This window comes from Stegodyphus dumicola, chromosome 9 (assembly GCF_044657685.1).
Source record: "Stegodyphus dumicola isolate Sdum_Otavi_A_Nest chromosome 9, ASM4465768v1".
Lineage (NCBI taxonomy): Eukaryota > Metazoa > Arthropoda > Arachnida > Araneae > Eresidae > Stegodyphus > Stegodyphus dumicola.
In genome coordinates this window covers 10,045,722-10,062,616 of record NC_140776.1, presented here as the reverse complement: position 1 = coordinate 10,062,616, position 16,895 = coordinate 10,045,722, and the positions used below count along the sequence as shown (strand labels likewise).

The 16,895-nt window shown below is 33.8% G+C and overlaps 1 protein-coding gene across 6 annotated transcripts in view; it reads right to left on the bottom strand.

Annotated features, from left to right (window-relative positions):
* Positions 1–16,895, bottom strand: part of LOC118182647 (cysteine-rich secretory protein 2-like) — a 56,737-nt gene continuing 39,842 nt past the window's right edge. For 4 of the 6 annotated variants that reach the window (XM_035352028.2, XM_035352029.2, XM_035352031.2 and 1 more), the window contains 3 exons: positions 10,697–10,819; positions 10,486–10,611; positions 1–135 (listed from right to left, as the gene is read on the bottom strand). In XM_035352028.2, the coding sequence (XP_035207919.1) occupies positions 41–135; positions 10,486–10,611; positions 10,697–10,819 (344 nt within the window). In that variant the 3' untranslated portion in view covers positions 1–40. The remainder of the gene's footprint in view (positions 136–10,485; positions 10,612–10,696; positions 10,820–16,895) is intronic. The other 2 variants (XM_035352030.2, XM_035352033.2) reach the window with 2 other exon arrangements.

Genomic DNA, 16,895 nt, shown 5'->3' with positions numbered 1-16,895 from the left:
TTTATAATTCACAAAATTTATTAACTTAAAGAATACAGATTCATAAACAGAATGTTACAACTTTGAGAAACACAAATGCCACTATCAGCCACAGCGCATGAGTCTGAAGAGCAGAAGCTGAAGACGGATCGATATCTGAAAAATATTTCTCAATATTAGATATTTAGATGGAAAACCATTTATTGCATATTGAGATAAATATCTATTAAAAGAGTCATAAAATTTTATTATTTATTTACAGAAAAGTCTCTCAAATCGTTAGACCCACTAGAAGTCTTTTTTTGACTTACTCGAGCAGAACCCCTTAGGCCTATCCTATGCCTTACAAATTTAAAGTAATATAAAGCAAAAAGATATTAAAAGTAATTAAAAGATAAATATCTATTAAAAGAGCCTTAGACCTATCTTATGTCTTACTTATCTATCCTATGTCTTACAAATTAAAAGTAAAATAAAGTAAAAAAGGTATTAAAATCTATAAGGTATTTCTCCGGCCTTCTTAGCGTGCTTTCCTGGTGCAGTGGTCTGCACGCTGGACGCGTATCTTTCTCAATTCGTGGAGTCCTTTTCAGACTACTTTAGAGGAGCCCCTTAGACCTATCTTATGTCTTACGAATTAATGTTTTAGAAGAATATTATAGGGGTAGGAAGTAATGAAATATCTAAACACTTGTACAGTATATGTGAAATGAAATTATGTTTTAATTTTTTTAGTTTTATCGTAATATCTCAGTTTGTTCCCAACGCGATATTGTCAGTACGTGAAGGCTCTTCCAAAGTTCAACGAATAAAACTAATTTGCGTTACAACAGATATTTTACATTACTGCTGAAAATATCCTTCAAATCATTATACAATGGATTCCTTCTATGGAAATTAATCATTATATTCATTTCATTCAGGTATATACTCGATTATGGACTCTTATTTGAAATGTTTAATACTTACTGTGGAAGACAATAAGAACAGTATATTATAGACCTCAATTAAAACATGACACTAAGAAAATAAATAAAAACATTTAGCAAGACACCTGCGGTTACATTTTTATGTGCACAGTTTTCTAATTTTATATTTAACCGTTAATAATTGGAAATGAAACTACTGCTCTGTGTTAGTTGCTTTGTTATCGGTAGGGTGAAGAATTCCGCTTGACAGGGATATGTAGTTGAGAAAAGCAGCATTTATTTTGCTTCATCAGACATGAATTTTCAATATCATCTTGTATGCAGGCAAAATTCCGATGTACTTTGTTTTGAAACGCGATTTTTAGTTTGCTGTGAGATATTAAATCTCTTGCTGCATTAAGTTGGATACATCTTTTGTTCGTGCTGAACACATTCAGCACCCATTCAGAGTAATCCAAGCATCTTTTATAAGGTGTATTTTAATTAATAACAGTTATTTTAATTTTAAAACCCTTTGCTTTCAATTCTTGTTTCCACTTACAACTCTCTAGAAGAATGAGTTTTTAAAATCGCGTTGAATGCAAATGAGTTAGAAGTATTTAAGGAAGGTTCAACTAACTTCAACAGAGAGTGCTAAGAGCCCTTAGTGGCGTGTGTTTGCCATCTGGCTAAGTCACTCTTGAAGCTGTTACGCTCGGCCATACTATACGTGCCTATTAATATTCAGTTTAATTTAAGGTCCAACTACGTAGATAACTGTGTCTAGCTTCGGCTAAGTCTCGTTTAGTTACTTTTAATTTAGTTCTTATTTCTTATTCTGAGTTAAAACTCGAGTAGAGGTTTTCCCGTAAGCCCGAGAATGGGGCCGACTGTTGTTCTTAGTTGAGTGAATAGGGTAATTTAATCCTTCTCGAGTCTACGTCTTAGTTGTTCTGAACTGAGCGAGAAGTCGCTACATAGTTCATTATGGTTCACTAGGGTTCATAGTTCACTTCCTCTATGTTTTATCAAAGTGCGAGGAATAACCTTCTCTTGAGCTGTCGAAAAATAAAGTTCAAATGAATTTTCCAAAACTTTGAGATAAGTCTGAATATTTTTCTGCGTCTTTTTCTTGAATTTTGACATTATTTTTTTCCAAGCATGTTGTTTGTAAGAAGAATGCAATTCTTCTCTTCCTTTTCCTCGCCCTCCAACAAAAGTCTTCAAAAGAAGACACTTCGGAGTTTGCACCAAAAACTGTGACATTTCCCTTTAACAATGACAGATACTTTTCGTTCATTTTCTATGATTCTAATTCGGTCCATACGCCATTTTACACGCCCAGTTCTTGCCAATGCAGAGTTATGGTCCATTAAAAATGCTACCACTTACGAATGTGGTTTCATCAGGTACGTTGAAGCTTTTCTTTGAGATAATCCCCTACTTCAATGTGAATATTCATTACACAAATTTATTCACTCACCATGAAGAGGGACTCTGATATCATCCCATTCTGTTCACACATTAATATACTGAGTCTGCTTTTAAAAGGATTAATACATGATATTACTTTTATTAATGAACACTAACTAGTTACATAACCCCACACAGAAAATTCGAGGAAGAATCGCTAAGAAATCGCAGTACAGTAGAATCCCGCAAACTCGACTCCCGATATCTCGACATTCCGTATAACTCGACAAATTTTTAGAAGCGTTTTTAAGATATCTCTAGGTCAAACAGAGCAAATACTACATACAGTACATATAATTATTATTTATGCGTTTGTCTTTCCTGCTCTGTGCAAGGATCTGAGTGTTCTTTTTCTGTAATTTTTGCATTGTGTTATTGATTCTTGAACTGCCTAACAAATTTCAGGATATTTTGTAATGCTTGGCAACGCTGTTTGCTTCGTTCGAGGATACGAAGAAAGGGAGGTAGCTGCTGGCCGCTGGCTCACATATTTTTGTATTGTTGCCAAACGTTAAGAGACTTGTCTGAAGTTTTCTGACTGCATCTTATTGCAAACTAAACTTACACCAGTTCATTGCGGGTATCGTTGCTCAGTTCACATCCTGGTGTATAAGTGTTTGGGGGAACTTTTGATATTCTGTGAAGTGAAAATATCGTTCGAAAAGAAAACAAACTAACGTGACAATGGAAATGAAACTAGATGCCTTAAAGAGACTGGAAAAGGGGGAAAGTGTGAACAAAATTACCCTGAATTTAGATATTGAAGGGACTACTTTGATAGAGTGGAAAAAGGAGAGGTTTGAAATCGAGCCATGGTGTGTGAAAAAGAGCATGTACAAAGGAAAGAAATATTATGAAAGGTGGTGAATATAAAAAAGGGACCCAGGCGCTTTATTTGTGATTTAGGCAGCAAAGGGAAGAGAAAGCACCCGTTTCAGGACCAATTTTACAAGAGGAATCCCTGAAATTTTATGATGAATTTCAAGAAGGAGAGTCTGGATTTACTGCTAGTGCTAGCTGGGGCTTAACAGATGGAAAAATCGGTACCACCACCCATAGATCAATGGGCAAGAGTAGAGTTTTTTTAATTCATATATTATTTGTCTCTAGAATCATAATATTCGATTTCTAGAGTATTTTAGTTAAAATATCATAAAAATAATATCGCGCGCATGAAAGTGTTAAATATTAAAGAATTATGAAAAAAAAAAAAAAAAAACACCACTTTTTCCGTAAAACTAAACTTTTCGGAAATTCGACGCTTTCTCAGTCCACATTATGTCGAGTTTGCGGGACTTTACTGTATTATCTCTAGAAATATTCACTGTGAAGTGATTCCGTATCGGTTAGTCATCTGTTTTAATATGGGACTAGATTTAGAGAAGTTTCAAGTGGATTCGAGGAATTCTTAGAGTATCAAGAATGTGCAAGAACGTTCTCAAATATACAGTCCATGGAATGGACAAGCATCGTCTGCTAGAGGAGACGCGAAGTTCAACTTTGCGAATTTTCACATTCAAAATGGAATTTTTAAATTTCTTATTTTTTTCTACATTTTATTTTTTATTCTTTAATTTCATTCAGTTTTTATTTATTTTATTTATTTATTTATTATATATTCAGTTTTTATTATTTGTCTGGAGTAGACGAGGACCCCTGGAAAATGCATGCGGAGCCCTGATTGGTGGAACAGCTTCTATAAAGTATAGTTACAGTAAACATCACTCATATATTTAGAGGAAAAAATAATGTTATTTCATGTCATATTTTAATATACAAATGTTATCAAAAAGAAGCATTATTAGAAGAAATAAAATAAAAGTAGAATTAAAGAAGAAATTAATGCATATTAGACGAAATAAAATAAAGATAAATTATGCTAGTATCCCAACCAAATATCATATTAGATATAAATATCCATTTAAAATAGGAAATAACGCAAGCTGAATTTCTTCCAAAAATTTAGATCGGAAAATGTATCATACGCTGTCATCGGTAATCGTTGATTACAAATTTACACTGTAAGTAAATAAATTTATGTAAACATGAATGAGTTCTCAGATCTCGTAGTTGACAGGGAGTCATTTTTGCTTCCTTGTTAGAGGTATAGAAAGTACTGTAGTCGCGAAAAATTTCGGGTATCGTATTTCAACGAAAATGTCCTCTCTCGAATGTTTTTTGCGTGATTATGTGTAAGTACGGACAGAATAAAGGTCTCTATTTTTTTTTTTTTTTTTTTTTTTCCCTAAAACGGATTGTAAAAAGGATTTAAAATGAATTCAGAAGATATTTTTTTTCGTGACGTCTCTGTACGTACGTATGTATATATCTCGCATAACTCAAAAGCGAGAGTAGCCTCAGAACTTTTAAATTTTGCTTGTGGGACTGCTATAATATGTAGTTGTGTACTTCCCTTTTTGGTTGCTATCGGCCTCACCAAACGTATATAAATATATGTATATGTATGTATGTATATCCACTCTATTACCCAGCTCGGCGAGATCAATTTTTTATTCTTGTTTGTAATTGCGCATTTTTTGCCTTGAAAGTGGTTGAACTATGTTGTTCTTATGATGAGGTTAAGAATTTTATGCCTTTAGTTAATCCTTATGCAATAATTGTAGAATTATCAAAAAATTAAAAGTTGTTTAAGTGGTATCAAGTCTAACGAAGCAGCCATTTGTTTACATTTGAAAGTGAGTAGAATAGTGATTTAAGTAAGTTGGTACACCAACTTCAGTGTCTTTTAGCCCAGTGGAACGAAAAGTTAATTTTCCGTTTTGTGCACCACAAATTTTTTTTTTTTCTACACGCTGGCCAAATTGTTTGTTTTTTCGTATAAACTCTAATTTTAATCATAGAAAATGTTTTTAACTGTATTTGATGTTTTAGTTTTTCTGTATTTTACGATTTTCATGAAGATTCTGTTTTTATGCATTTTTCCGTTGTCGAGAATTTAGAACTGAATTGATTGCAGGCATTAAGCATATTATTATATTACGCAAGAAAAATGAGACGAAAAAATTTTAGTGTCTTCTTTCCGAAATGTGCAAGATGAATTTATAAACTACTAAAGTACGGAAAAATTACTTAGAAAGTTTGCAGATTGATATACATTATTTTTCCCTGCTTGATATTTATAAATATTTCAATAATAATAATATAGGCAATACAATAATAAATTATATTATTTATATTGTTACTGTTACTCTCCATTCAAAAGTAATATTCCATTCCTACATGTAGTGTTAAGTTTAAAGAAAAAAAAATGTTCTTATGCCTTATTTTATCCTTCTGTATAGGTTGCGCTGTCCTCGCGCTAGTTGTTTTTCTGTGTATACTACTAAGAACATATAGTGAATTTCAGTTTCAGAAAGCAGCGCCTGCTTTTACTCTGTATCACGTGAAGAACACCAATAAAACAAAGACGAAAGTAAAAGTCAGGTGGCCGCCATCAGTCGACGAAAAATTCTGCGTATATATTTTTAATTCTGTTTTTTGTGGAAATGGAGCCAGTGAGAGCTTTTTGATGATGATATCACCAGAGACATAAGGCATGCGCGTTACGTCACTGATGGTTTGACCAGTTAAGGAACACTGGTGACGTCAAAGATCAGCATCAGAGCTTATTCGAATTTATACATGATAATAAGGTTAAACAGCTGATAAGTTGTATAAGCTTATTCGAATAATTGTAAAAAATAAAATGACTTTCACAGACGATAAATGAAAATAAATATCTGGAACAATTAATGAAGGAAAAAAGTTATGCTTTGCCGGAATGGCAGTTTTAGAAGAAAGTTCTAAGAATCCGATGTAAAAAACGGTATGAGAAGTTTAACTAAGATGAAATGTGGTTCTGTTTATGATGGAGTAATTTTGTATCTGTACTTTTAAATGTCTAAATAAAACTCAATGTCATCAAAGATGGATTTTTATGTATGAGAACATAGATAAATTTTATCTCAGTTACGGAGTGAAATAGAATAAGAAACTTTACTGGTACCAGTATTTGTTACTCGTATTTATTCGAATTTATGTGAAGAAAATTGCATGTCATTCATTAGATGACGATGGGTTTCATGCTTTTTCAAAGGATATTATCAAGATCTACACATCGATTAGAAAAGATTAGAGTAAGTCAAAAATTTGCGTCGATAGCGCATAAACCACAATAGAATAAATGCACTTTTTAAAATTCACTAGATTTGTTTACTATAGCGACACTGTGGCGCTAAGTTCACTTAACAGCGTTACATTTCATCCATATTATAACTCAGAATGCATATAATTTTATATCATTTGAAGAATTATCTAAGCATTGCCACATGTTCTATTCAAATACTATAATAAATCTAAAACGATGTATAAAAGAAATTAAGGAAACAAAACAAAAAAGAAACACTTTTTCAAAGACGATTCAGTATTTCTCATTCAATGAATTCAGTTCTCACATCCCGACAAGGCAAAAATACATAAAAGCTCAAAAAATCTATATTAAAAATTACGAAGTAAATCTTAAACACTTATTTCCTCGAATAAATTCCAGAATAGATTAACCGTGATTTAATTCGCAATAATAAAAGAAGGCGTTATCGTTGTTGTTGCGGAGCTTAGTTTCTCTAGACTGGCAACAAATCCGCTATTTTGCCAAGTTTAAAATGTAAACAAACATGTCCGCCATCGTAAAATTCATTAGGCTTAGCTTCACTTAAACAACTATTGCATGCAGATTTACTAAAGGGATAAAAACCTTAATCGGAAGATAAGAACAACATAATTCAATCATTTTTAACGCACAACTTACAAACATATAACAGTAAAGAAACTGAGATCACTGAGCCGGTTAACACAGTGAGTGGATATATACATATATTTATATACTTTTAGTGCTACCGATTGCAACCAAAATACGAGGTGCACATCTACATGTTATAGCAGTCCTACATAAAAAATTTCAATGTTCTGAGGCTACTCGCGTAGAGTCATTAGGATTTTTTTAGAGGCAGAAAAGATGAAAAATAGCAAACACCTTCGCCGGGAATTGAACCACGGAGTTCTGGAATACCGGCCCAGCGTGCTACCTTTACAACACGAAGGCACGCTAGGGAAGTGGGAGAAATACCTTATACACTCCCCTTTTTAAAGGGCGACTAGGGTTTTAGGGGACCTAGTCGCCAAATCCTGGGTGTGGAGAAACCTCATCCAACACCCTTTTAGTTCGGGCTCCACTTGTAGAGTCATTAGGATTTTTTTAGAGGCAGAAAAGATGAAAAATAACAAACGTCTTCGCCGGGAATCGAACCACGGACCTCTGGAATACCGGCCCAGCGTGCTACCGTTACACCACGAAGGCCCGCTAGGGAAGTGGGAGAAATACCTTATACTCTTTTGTGAGTTATGCGAGATACGTACGTGCGTACGTCACGAAAAATTATCTTCAGAATTCATTTTAAATAAGTTTTATAATTTTTTTTTTTTTTTTGGGGGGGGGGGAAGAATCCTTTATTCTGTCCTTACTTGTGGATGTCACGTAAAAACATCATTAAATTGCATTGGATAGCGGTCAAAATCGATATTTTTGTTGAAATATGATACCCGAAATTTTCGCGATTACAATACTTCCTTTTTACTTCGTACAAGGAAGTAATAACGCATGTTACGTATGTATTAATTAAATATATGCGGTTTACTATATATCTACTGAAAACGTTGTTCGTATTATTTTGTTTTTTTTTTTAGATCGCGAGAAAAAAAAATTCATTTTCATACTCTTTGATGTGTGTCAGTACTTTTTGTGTTATACTTACTTTTTTAAACTAGTATCTCAATTATTCTAACATTTTCAGTGCATTCAAAATATGAAAATATTTAACTAACAGTATCATCTTTATCATCATCATGATCATCTTTTTAATTCACCATTTCGATACGTAAACGTTAGTATATTTTTATTCACATCGATAAATTAATGGAGCAATATCAAAGACATACTTAATAATTTTAATATCAAAGCCGTATTTAATCATAGTAATAAATCATATTTACTAGATAAACAAGGGTGTAATGATTAAAATTACCATCCCGTTTGATTCGTGAAACCCAAAGATATCAGTATTTTGTACAGCTTGGCGTATCTGGCAATCATTTTTCGAAAATGCCTGGGCATTGATAGAAAAGGCTTTGAGTATGCCAATCCACGCTGTTTCCACACGTTGCCAGAGTTCATCTAACGAAGGAGCGGAAGTGGGATGCTGGGCCATTCGTTTCCTTATTATAGTGATGGGAATCTTTCACAAATGGCATTTCCATACAACTGGCATTTATGCATGTGTACACTGCGGAAAAAAAACTGGCCTTTTTCTGAAATGACATGCCAATTTTTTCCATATTTCGATTCTACGACTAAATTATGCCTTGGCGAATTTTTTCAGTTTGCGCCACTTGGCGAACTTCTTAATTTATAGCAACCTATTTTCCTTTCCTTTTTTTCATTGTACAGGAGCGAAAAGAAATCATCTTTCAAACTTTCAAATAATTTTAACTTAAGTCCGTAAACCACATTTGGTCTTACTATTGCTTATAACCAATATCACAAATTTCAAAACGTGCCAATATGCAAATTCACGTATATCTTCGGAAATTCTGAATAAAAAACATTAATTTTTTGTAGGTATGCCTAGAAATACATCTACTTTAAGATGATGGTAAAAATGTTATAGGTTTAATTCAATTTTTTTTTTCGAAAAATTTATCAAAATTATTTTTTTAAATTAAATAAATCATGAAAAATCAGCTAATTTTATTTGAAATGAATCTAAGTTTTGAAATGTGAAGAAAAAGTTTAATAAAAAAGATATATTAATAATATATTAAAAAGAGATATTAATAATATACCAAATTCAATTAACATGAAGGAGCTAAAATTTTGAGAGCTAATTTTTTAAAAATTCCTCGTGCGATTTTTACAAAACTTGACAATTCGGCATAATTTGAGTCGTAGAATCGAAATATTGAAAAAGTTAGGCATGTCATTTCAGATTAAGTCCGATTTTGTGTCAAAAAACCTATAAATGAACAATGCTATATATAAATCTAATACATATCCTAAGTCGCGCTTTCGAGACATGAAAAACTCAATTTGAATTTCCTCAATCGGCGCAGTAGGACGAGAGATATAGAACTGTCCTTCCCCCCCCCCGCAGTGTACGTGAAATTTTCTGACAGCCGTAACTAATCAGGAACGACAAATGAAGCCGCACAGCCGATCAGAAACGATCAAGCACCCTATGTTTGCTCACATGATTTTTTTAATACGTCCACTCCTCACATGATTTTTTTAATACGTCTAGTGCCTGGTTTCAGCGGTGCTCGCGTATTAAGAAATTTATGTATAAAAGGATTTCAGCCTTTTTGCAACATCTGAGGGGAAACTAATGGGTATAGTCCACAACCATCATCAATATCGGGAATTTCATGTCAATGCAAATTCTAAAGTACAACTTGGAGATGTAACATAAGCGAAACTGCAAAGTTCAGAGCGTAGATGACAATGCAGAATTTAGGAATTTTGAAAATTATAGATAATAAATATAGATCTATAAAGTGATTAGTTAAAGCTCGGTTGTCGGGCGCACATAAACGTGTTAAAGAAGATGATAACTTCAATAACCAAAAATTTGTAATGATAATATCAATGGATATTTTTTTCAGGAATTATGACTTTGTAATCAATATATCATCATCTTAAAATTTGAAGTTACCTTTTCATAAAACACTGAGGAACTCTCAAGGCGACCCAGTGGAGCCAGATAGACTTATGATTTAATTCTTCCTACCGATTTTTAGCTTACCTCTTTCGTACTAAAACATTTGGAAGAGTTTTCAAAAGTATCACAAATTATTTCATAACCAGAACATTCATCCTTCTTATTTGAGCGAGGTCAATAATGTTACAACGCATAGCTGTAAGCTTTAAATTGTTATATATTAAGAAAAGAATAATTTTCCTATTCCTCACATCTCACATTAGAAAAATCGTGGTATGATTAAAAGATAAGCGACAGTTGTATAACTGAGAGGTTGCTTATTTATAAACAACAGCAATCAGACCATTCATACTCACCGCAGTCAGGCCCTGGACAAAGCAAATGACATCTACATGGTTTTCTGTCCATATCTAGAACGTAACCATTCTGGCAAAAGATTCCTTTACAGCAAACGTTGATCATATTATTCTCCTCAAAGCTTTCTGGGTATTAAAATAAAAAGATAACTAAAATAACGTTTAAAACGAAAAAAAAATGTTATTCATGTAAAGGAAGTTTTTAACTTACGGCATGACCCGCACATCTTCCGGCAGTAATTCATTGCCACCTGAAATTTTTGCATAGAACATGTCTGTTTCGTTGGCCATCCAGGACTTTTGCCGCAGCGATCATGCTTGTCTTCGCATAGCTCTGCAACAAATAGAGCGCAAGTTTGTATTTTATTGGGATGCTTCAGAAGTTCCTATGATCACTGTACAAGGTCTGTCCCGAAAGTAATGCCCCCATTTTTTTAAAGAAATTTATTGCACCGATTCGTACAATTACTCAGTATTCGAAATACATCCCTCCCGCTTTAACAGACTTGTTCCAACGCGATTGTCATGGTTTATATGCGTCCTGGTAGTCCGTCACAGGGATGTCCTTTAGGAACCTCGTCGTAGCCGACTTGATGTTCTCCGGAGTCCACAAATGATGTCCTTTGAGGGATTTTTTAATCTTCAGCAACAAAAAGAAGTCGGGCGGAGACAAATCAGGCCTGAAGCAAAGCAAAAGTCTCCGATGGCGTTTTCTCAAGGTTGGGGAAACAAAACTTTTCGCGTATCGCTGCTCGAGAGTTATTTCCATATTGATTTCGACTGAGCACTCACGCAAGGGTTCACTGAAACAGGCACTGTGACTCTCCAGGACCTCGGAGCCGACTGGCGCTGGTCGCGCTCGCCCACCCTTCCGGCCGTGCCATGGAGGTAGGAAGTAAGAAGGAGTCGCCCTAAACAAGTTTCTCCGTACCCTGCTCTGAAGCACCGGCGATCCCTACGTGGTGACCAAAACATTGGGTCATTTACCATTGAGTTCTATGGGATTTGACGCGTTCGGGTGTAAATATTTTGTAATTACGTCGCAAATATACATATAAATGTATATATTTTCTTTTTCTACAACACTTCAGAGTCCTAAGTATGTGAAAACAACATATTTTTAAACAACATTTCATTCTGAACGGAATTAAATGCTATACTTTTCACAGGACAGTTTTCTCAGAATGGTTTAATTTGAATGAAATATTTTCACAAGTTTTCGTTAATTACATTAGAAAAAAAAATTAAGGTAGTTCGATTTTATTCGGTTAAGGTACAAAAATTAAGATCAAAGTTTATTGTATTATTAATATTAAAATTATGCATTATTTCTTTTCTATTTATAGAGCTTCTTCCTAAAATACTTTCTTAAATATGACATGATTTTTTGGCTTCTTTTAAATCGAAAAATGTAAGTCAATTTATAATTAATGCTCTATTCGGTTCATTTTAAATTAGAGAATTATTAGGAAAATAGTATTTGACTTTCTCTGAACATTTCTGAAAGGGAATAAAATAAGTTTTTTTTTTTTTTTTTTTTTTTTTTTTTTTTTTTTTTTTTTTTTTTTATATATTATTTAAAACTTGTAACCGAGTTATTATAAAATGTAAAGGGAATAATTCTTTTAATTATACTTATCAGATTTTTTTTTTTTTACCCTTCATTTCAACAATACATATTCCAAAACTCTTTATTACGTTCTTAAGTGCGCATCTCATAGCATTTGCTTTACAATACCTTTTAACAGATTGCTTTCCAATACGAACAATTCTTGCTTAAATAGTTTTATAACGTATTTGTCAACAGGATTTCAATTTATGTTTACAATTCAATATTAAGGTTAGTATATATTTAGATAACATTTATAATCATTATAAATTAGATTTCTTCACAGTACTATCACAGTTGTTTATAAGTGAATAAATTCTTCATTTCAAATACATTTATAAATAATTTAATGAATATTTAAGTATTTTGTCAAAGGCAGATACATGCTTTTTGCAAGCACATGCATAAATACCCATACATATTTCCTATTTATCATTTCCTGCATGTGCAAATCTTTAATTTCTGTGCATTCACTATATTTTTCGTGTAAAGTAATTTACACTAATTTAGCATACACCCGAAAGTTTTACATAAAAAATATATATGAATATAATTTGAATGAAAATTATAAGTATTATTTTTAATACCCACTCAAAGGTCAATTTTTCTTCAAAATTTCCCCACGATGGCATCTCTCTCTTTAGGTAGATAGCCCTTGCATGCGTTACTCTATTTAATAAAAACTTAATCTGACCTATGTGCCTAATTACAAATATTTTAACATACATAATTTTATATTTACATTTAGCCATCAAGTTTCAAACTTTTCAAATCTTCTAGAAAATAAATTTTGGCAGATCTCTTTTAGCAATTTTCTTTAGTGCAACAGCTTAGAATTTTATAAAACAAATTCATAATCAAAATCGCTGTTGTTAGTTATCGAAAAATAACCAAGATGTGATTTTTGCGTAAATGTCAGTAAACTATACAAATTGCTATTATCCATCACACTATGAATGTTTCTTTCATGCGAGAGTGTCCCTTTTTCGATTTCTATGGAACTGTCGTGTGTCGAAATACTATCAGAATTTTGTCAAGCGAGCTTCTGAATGTAAACAAAAAACACCCCGTCTGGTGACCCAAGCTTCAAAGCAGTGCTTCACTTCTAGCGCGGAATGGCCCCTCCTCCCTTTCCTACCTCCATGGGCTGTGCGACGGACAGTCGCGGCAGAAGAAAATGGGGAGCATTACTTTCGGGACAGACATTGTATGTTAACTAATACTACCTTGTATGATACTAAAACACTGCATGTTCTGAACACTTTAATTTTTTTATTCGTAAACTTTTCGAAAGTAGAATTTTAACACATTAAGTGGACTGATAAATTTCATTCAAAATCAGTTTGATATCTTTAGCACCTTCTGTAATGCCAACCACTAGAACGCTCATTAAAAAGGTATATTGGTTTTCCCTCCGTATTAATTGATTGACTTATTTTATTCCTAACTTTTAGGAGAACAACAAATGAAAGTGCAAATGAACACAAAACTGCAGAGAAATGTCGTAATTATTAGATAGATTATAAACGATTAAACTGAAAAATACCTGCTTATTGTATGTGAATACCATGAGGGTAGAAGAAATAAGGGAGTGGATGTCACCTACCTCAGCGTGGGACCGTTTGAAGCCATTTCGCTCGTAAGTTTTCCTGTTTTATCAGCCCAGTCAAACTGCTAATCGTATGTAACTTATATGGTATTTTCTTCGCCCTGCGGTGGACTACACAGAGATGAGAAAATCGTGTATGCAGTCCCCGCAAGTCACCGTTTTCAAGCTTGATGTGTGACACGACATGGTTCTGACGTCGCAGACGCAATAATTAATTCCATTTGACAGTATAAGAGACCATTGTCAAGAGGTCATTGGTAACTTTACGACCATTGTCAAGAGTTTTTAGCATTCTGTACTGTGTCTGTCGTCAAAGCCTCTCGATTTCAGGAGAGTTGACCCACTGTGGGGGCTGGCGACAGATAACGCATCTGACTCCGTATAATAATTGGCACATTTGTGAGGTTGCGTAATAGTTACTGCATTTTGAACTCAAAAATATATTTATTACAATTACGAGAAGCTCTTTGGAAATATATATAATTTATGGATAGCACAGAACAGTTATTGAAGTGAAGTATAGTTCTCGTGACGTGAGGATCCTGTTAACGTGTACAGACATTAGGTATTTTTTGGAAGCAGGAAAAATGAAAAATTTGCAACGTCTTCGCCGGGAATCGAACCACGGACCTCCCAATTACGCGCTGAGCGTGCGGACCACAATACCACCAAGGCATGCGAAGAAGGAAGGAGAAATACCTTATATACTCCCCCTTTTAAAGAGCGACTGAGGTTTTTATATTTCGATTTTATATTTTTCATTATATACATTGATGAAAAAAAAAAAGAAATTTCTTAATTTAGTTATAATAATTATATTAAAATAAATCATGATTATATTTCTCTTTAATTTAGAAGCTAACATCTATATGCATGATTGTAAGGGGACCCAATCGTCAAATCGTGGGTGAGAAGAATTATCATCCAACACCCTTTTAGTCCCTTTTAGTTCGGGCACCACTGTGGAGACGTTAGGTATTTTTTGAAAGTAGGCAAGATGAAAAATTAGCAACGCCTTCGCCAAGAATCCAACCGCGGACCTCTCAATTACGCGCTGAGCGTGCACACCACCACACCGCGAAGGCATGCGAAGAAGGCGGGAGAAATACTTTATAAACAAAGGTCTCTCTAGTCGAGAGTTCAAGAGCATTCTCAAGTGTCGTTCCGATGGAAAAAAAATCTTCAAACTGAATTAGCCATGCCTCCTTAATCTTTCAGTATTTTACATCCTCTGCTTCGTTATATCTGGAACGATATCAGAGGAAGAACAAGATCACAGATTCGTCAGCTCTCCTGAAATCGAGAGGCTTTGACAATGGACACAATGCAGAACGCTTAAATGTCTTGACACTGGTCGTGAAGTTATGTCTCTTGTAGTATCAAATGGAAGGAATTATTGCGTCTACGATGTCACAACCATGTCGTATGATACATCGTAAGAGCTAAGAAACAATGACTTGCGGGCACCGCACACACGATTTTCGCATCTTTGTGTGGTCCGCCGCTCATCCGAGGAGTAATCGGAAGATCTAAATTTCGAATCCCAGGCGGTCTTTTTCACATCGAAAAAATTCTAAATGGCTCTACAAACTCAAAGTGCTTTTAAAACTTATCACAATTAAACTTTCGAAGCATTAGCGATTTGCAGTAAGCATAAAATAAGATGTCTTTAATAAATGCCTTTAAATAGTAATGATAGGTATAGAGACGCAATTATTTCTTCTTTGTTACTTAAATAGGGATGAACAATTTAAGTGACTGTAATAAAATAGAAACTGTATGCATATTTAACATTAATAACTAGCACTTTCATAGTAAAAAATGATGATAAACCTAATGTAATTTTTCGGAAATAAACAGAAACAAAAATTGAAGAAAATAGGATAAAATAATAAAATTTGTATTGTTTTTATCTGTATTTAAGGGAGAAAATATGATAAATTACTTCTTGAAGTGTATTGAACAATACTGATTTATAACGAAAATATAAAGTTCAACAGAAAGTTCACAAAATTGTATTCCATGAAGTTACAAAATACTTAGAAAGAAGAAAATAAAGGAGAAGGAGTCTCAGAAACACGTGGTCCTTATCAGCACTGCACGTGGTTATAACTGGATTTATAATCAGAGTTGCACTGGCCGCCTACTTTTACTGAGCCAGGCTATCTGATCAAGCAAGAAAAATTAGCGAAGTTAAAATAGGGAGTGAGGGGCAAATGCACCTTCACGCTCAAAATCTGAACTTCAAATAATGGAAAGCAACCACTGAACGGATTTTATACCCTCTGGTAGTACCAAATGCGAGGAGGTAACGCCATCTATCGGCAAAAATAACTGAATTAAGGTAGTAGAATTTTAAAGGTATTAGGAAGAACTGGATTGGAATTCAAATCATTAACTAAACCTGCTAAATCTTTGTGAATGTGAAAAGCCTCAAGAAAAATCCAATTCACCTATGGAAGAAGCCTTCTGGATAATTTTTGCAGACCCAAAGTCAAAATTATGGTTAAATGTCCAACTATGATACGCTATTGAAGACTTGTTAATTTCGCCTTTTCTGACATAAGATTCATGTTCCTTGATACGAAACTTCAACGCTCTTTTTTGTTTGGGCAATATATCTTAAACCACACTGACACGATATACTATACATTCCCCATGAATTCAAGACAGAAACGCAATCTTTTAGAATCGAAGGGTGAATTTTATTAATAGGGGAGAAACCGACTTCAAAATTGAATTTCTGGAGAATCCGTGCAATTTTATAGCTAACAGAAGGATAAAATGGAAGCACGACAAGTTCATTAATATTATTTCTAACAGTGGAATGTCTTCTTTGATGGGAATCTGAAAATTTTTTAACGGCTTTATCAATAATCACGGGAGAAAATCCACGGTCAATCGCAACTGCTCTCAAATAATTAAGTTCATTGGTAAGCAGAGATTCAGAGGAACAAACTTTAAGCGCGCGGAATACATAATAGTAAAAAGAAGCCATTTTTTGCTTAACAGGGTGGCATGACTTAGCATAGGGAGGTAAACAAACTGAAAAGGGTTTACGGTACACAGTGGTGCTAAAATCAGTTTCATTGCGGATTATAAGAATATCAAGGAAGGGAGGGAATTGTTGGATTCAATTTCAAGAGTGAATTGGATGGCTGGATCAATTGAATTCATAATAGATAGAATCTC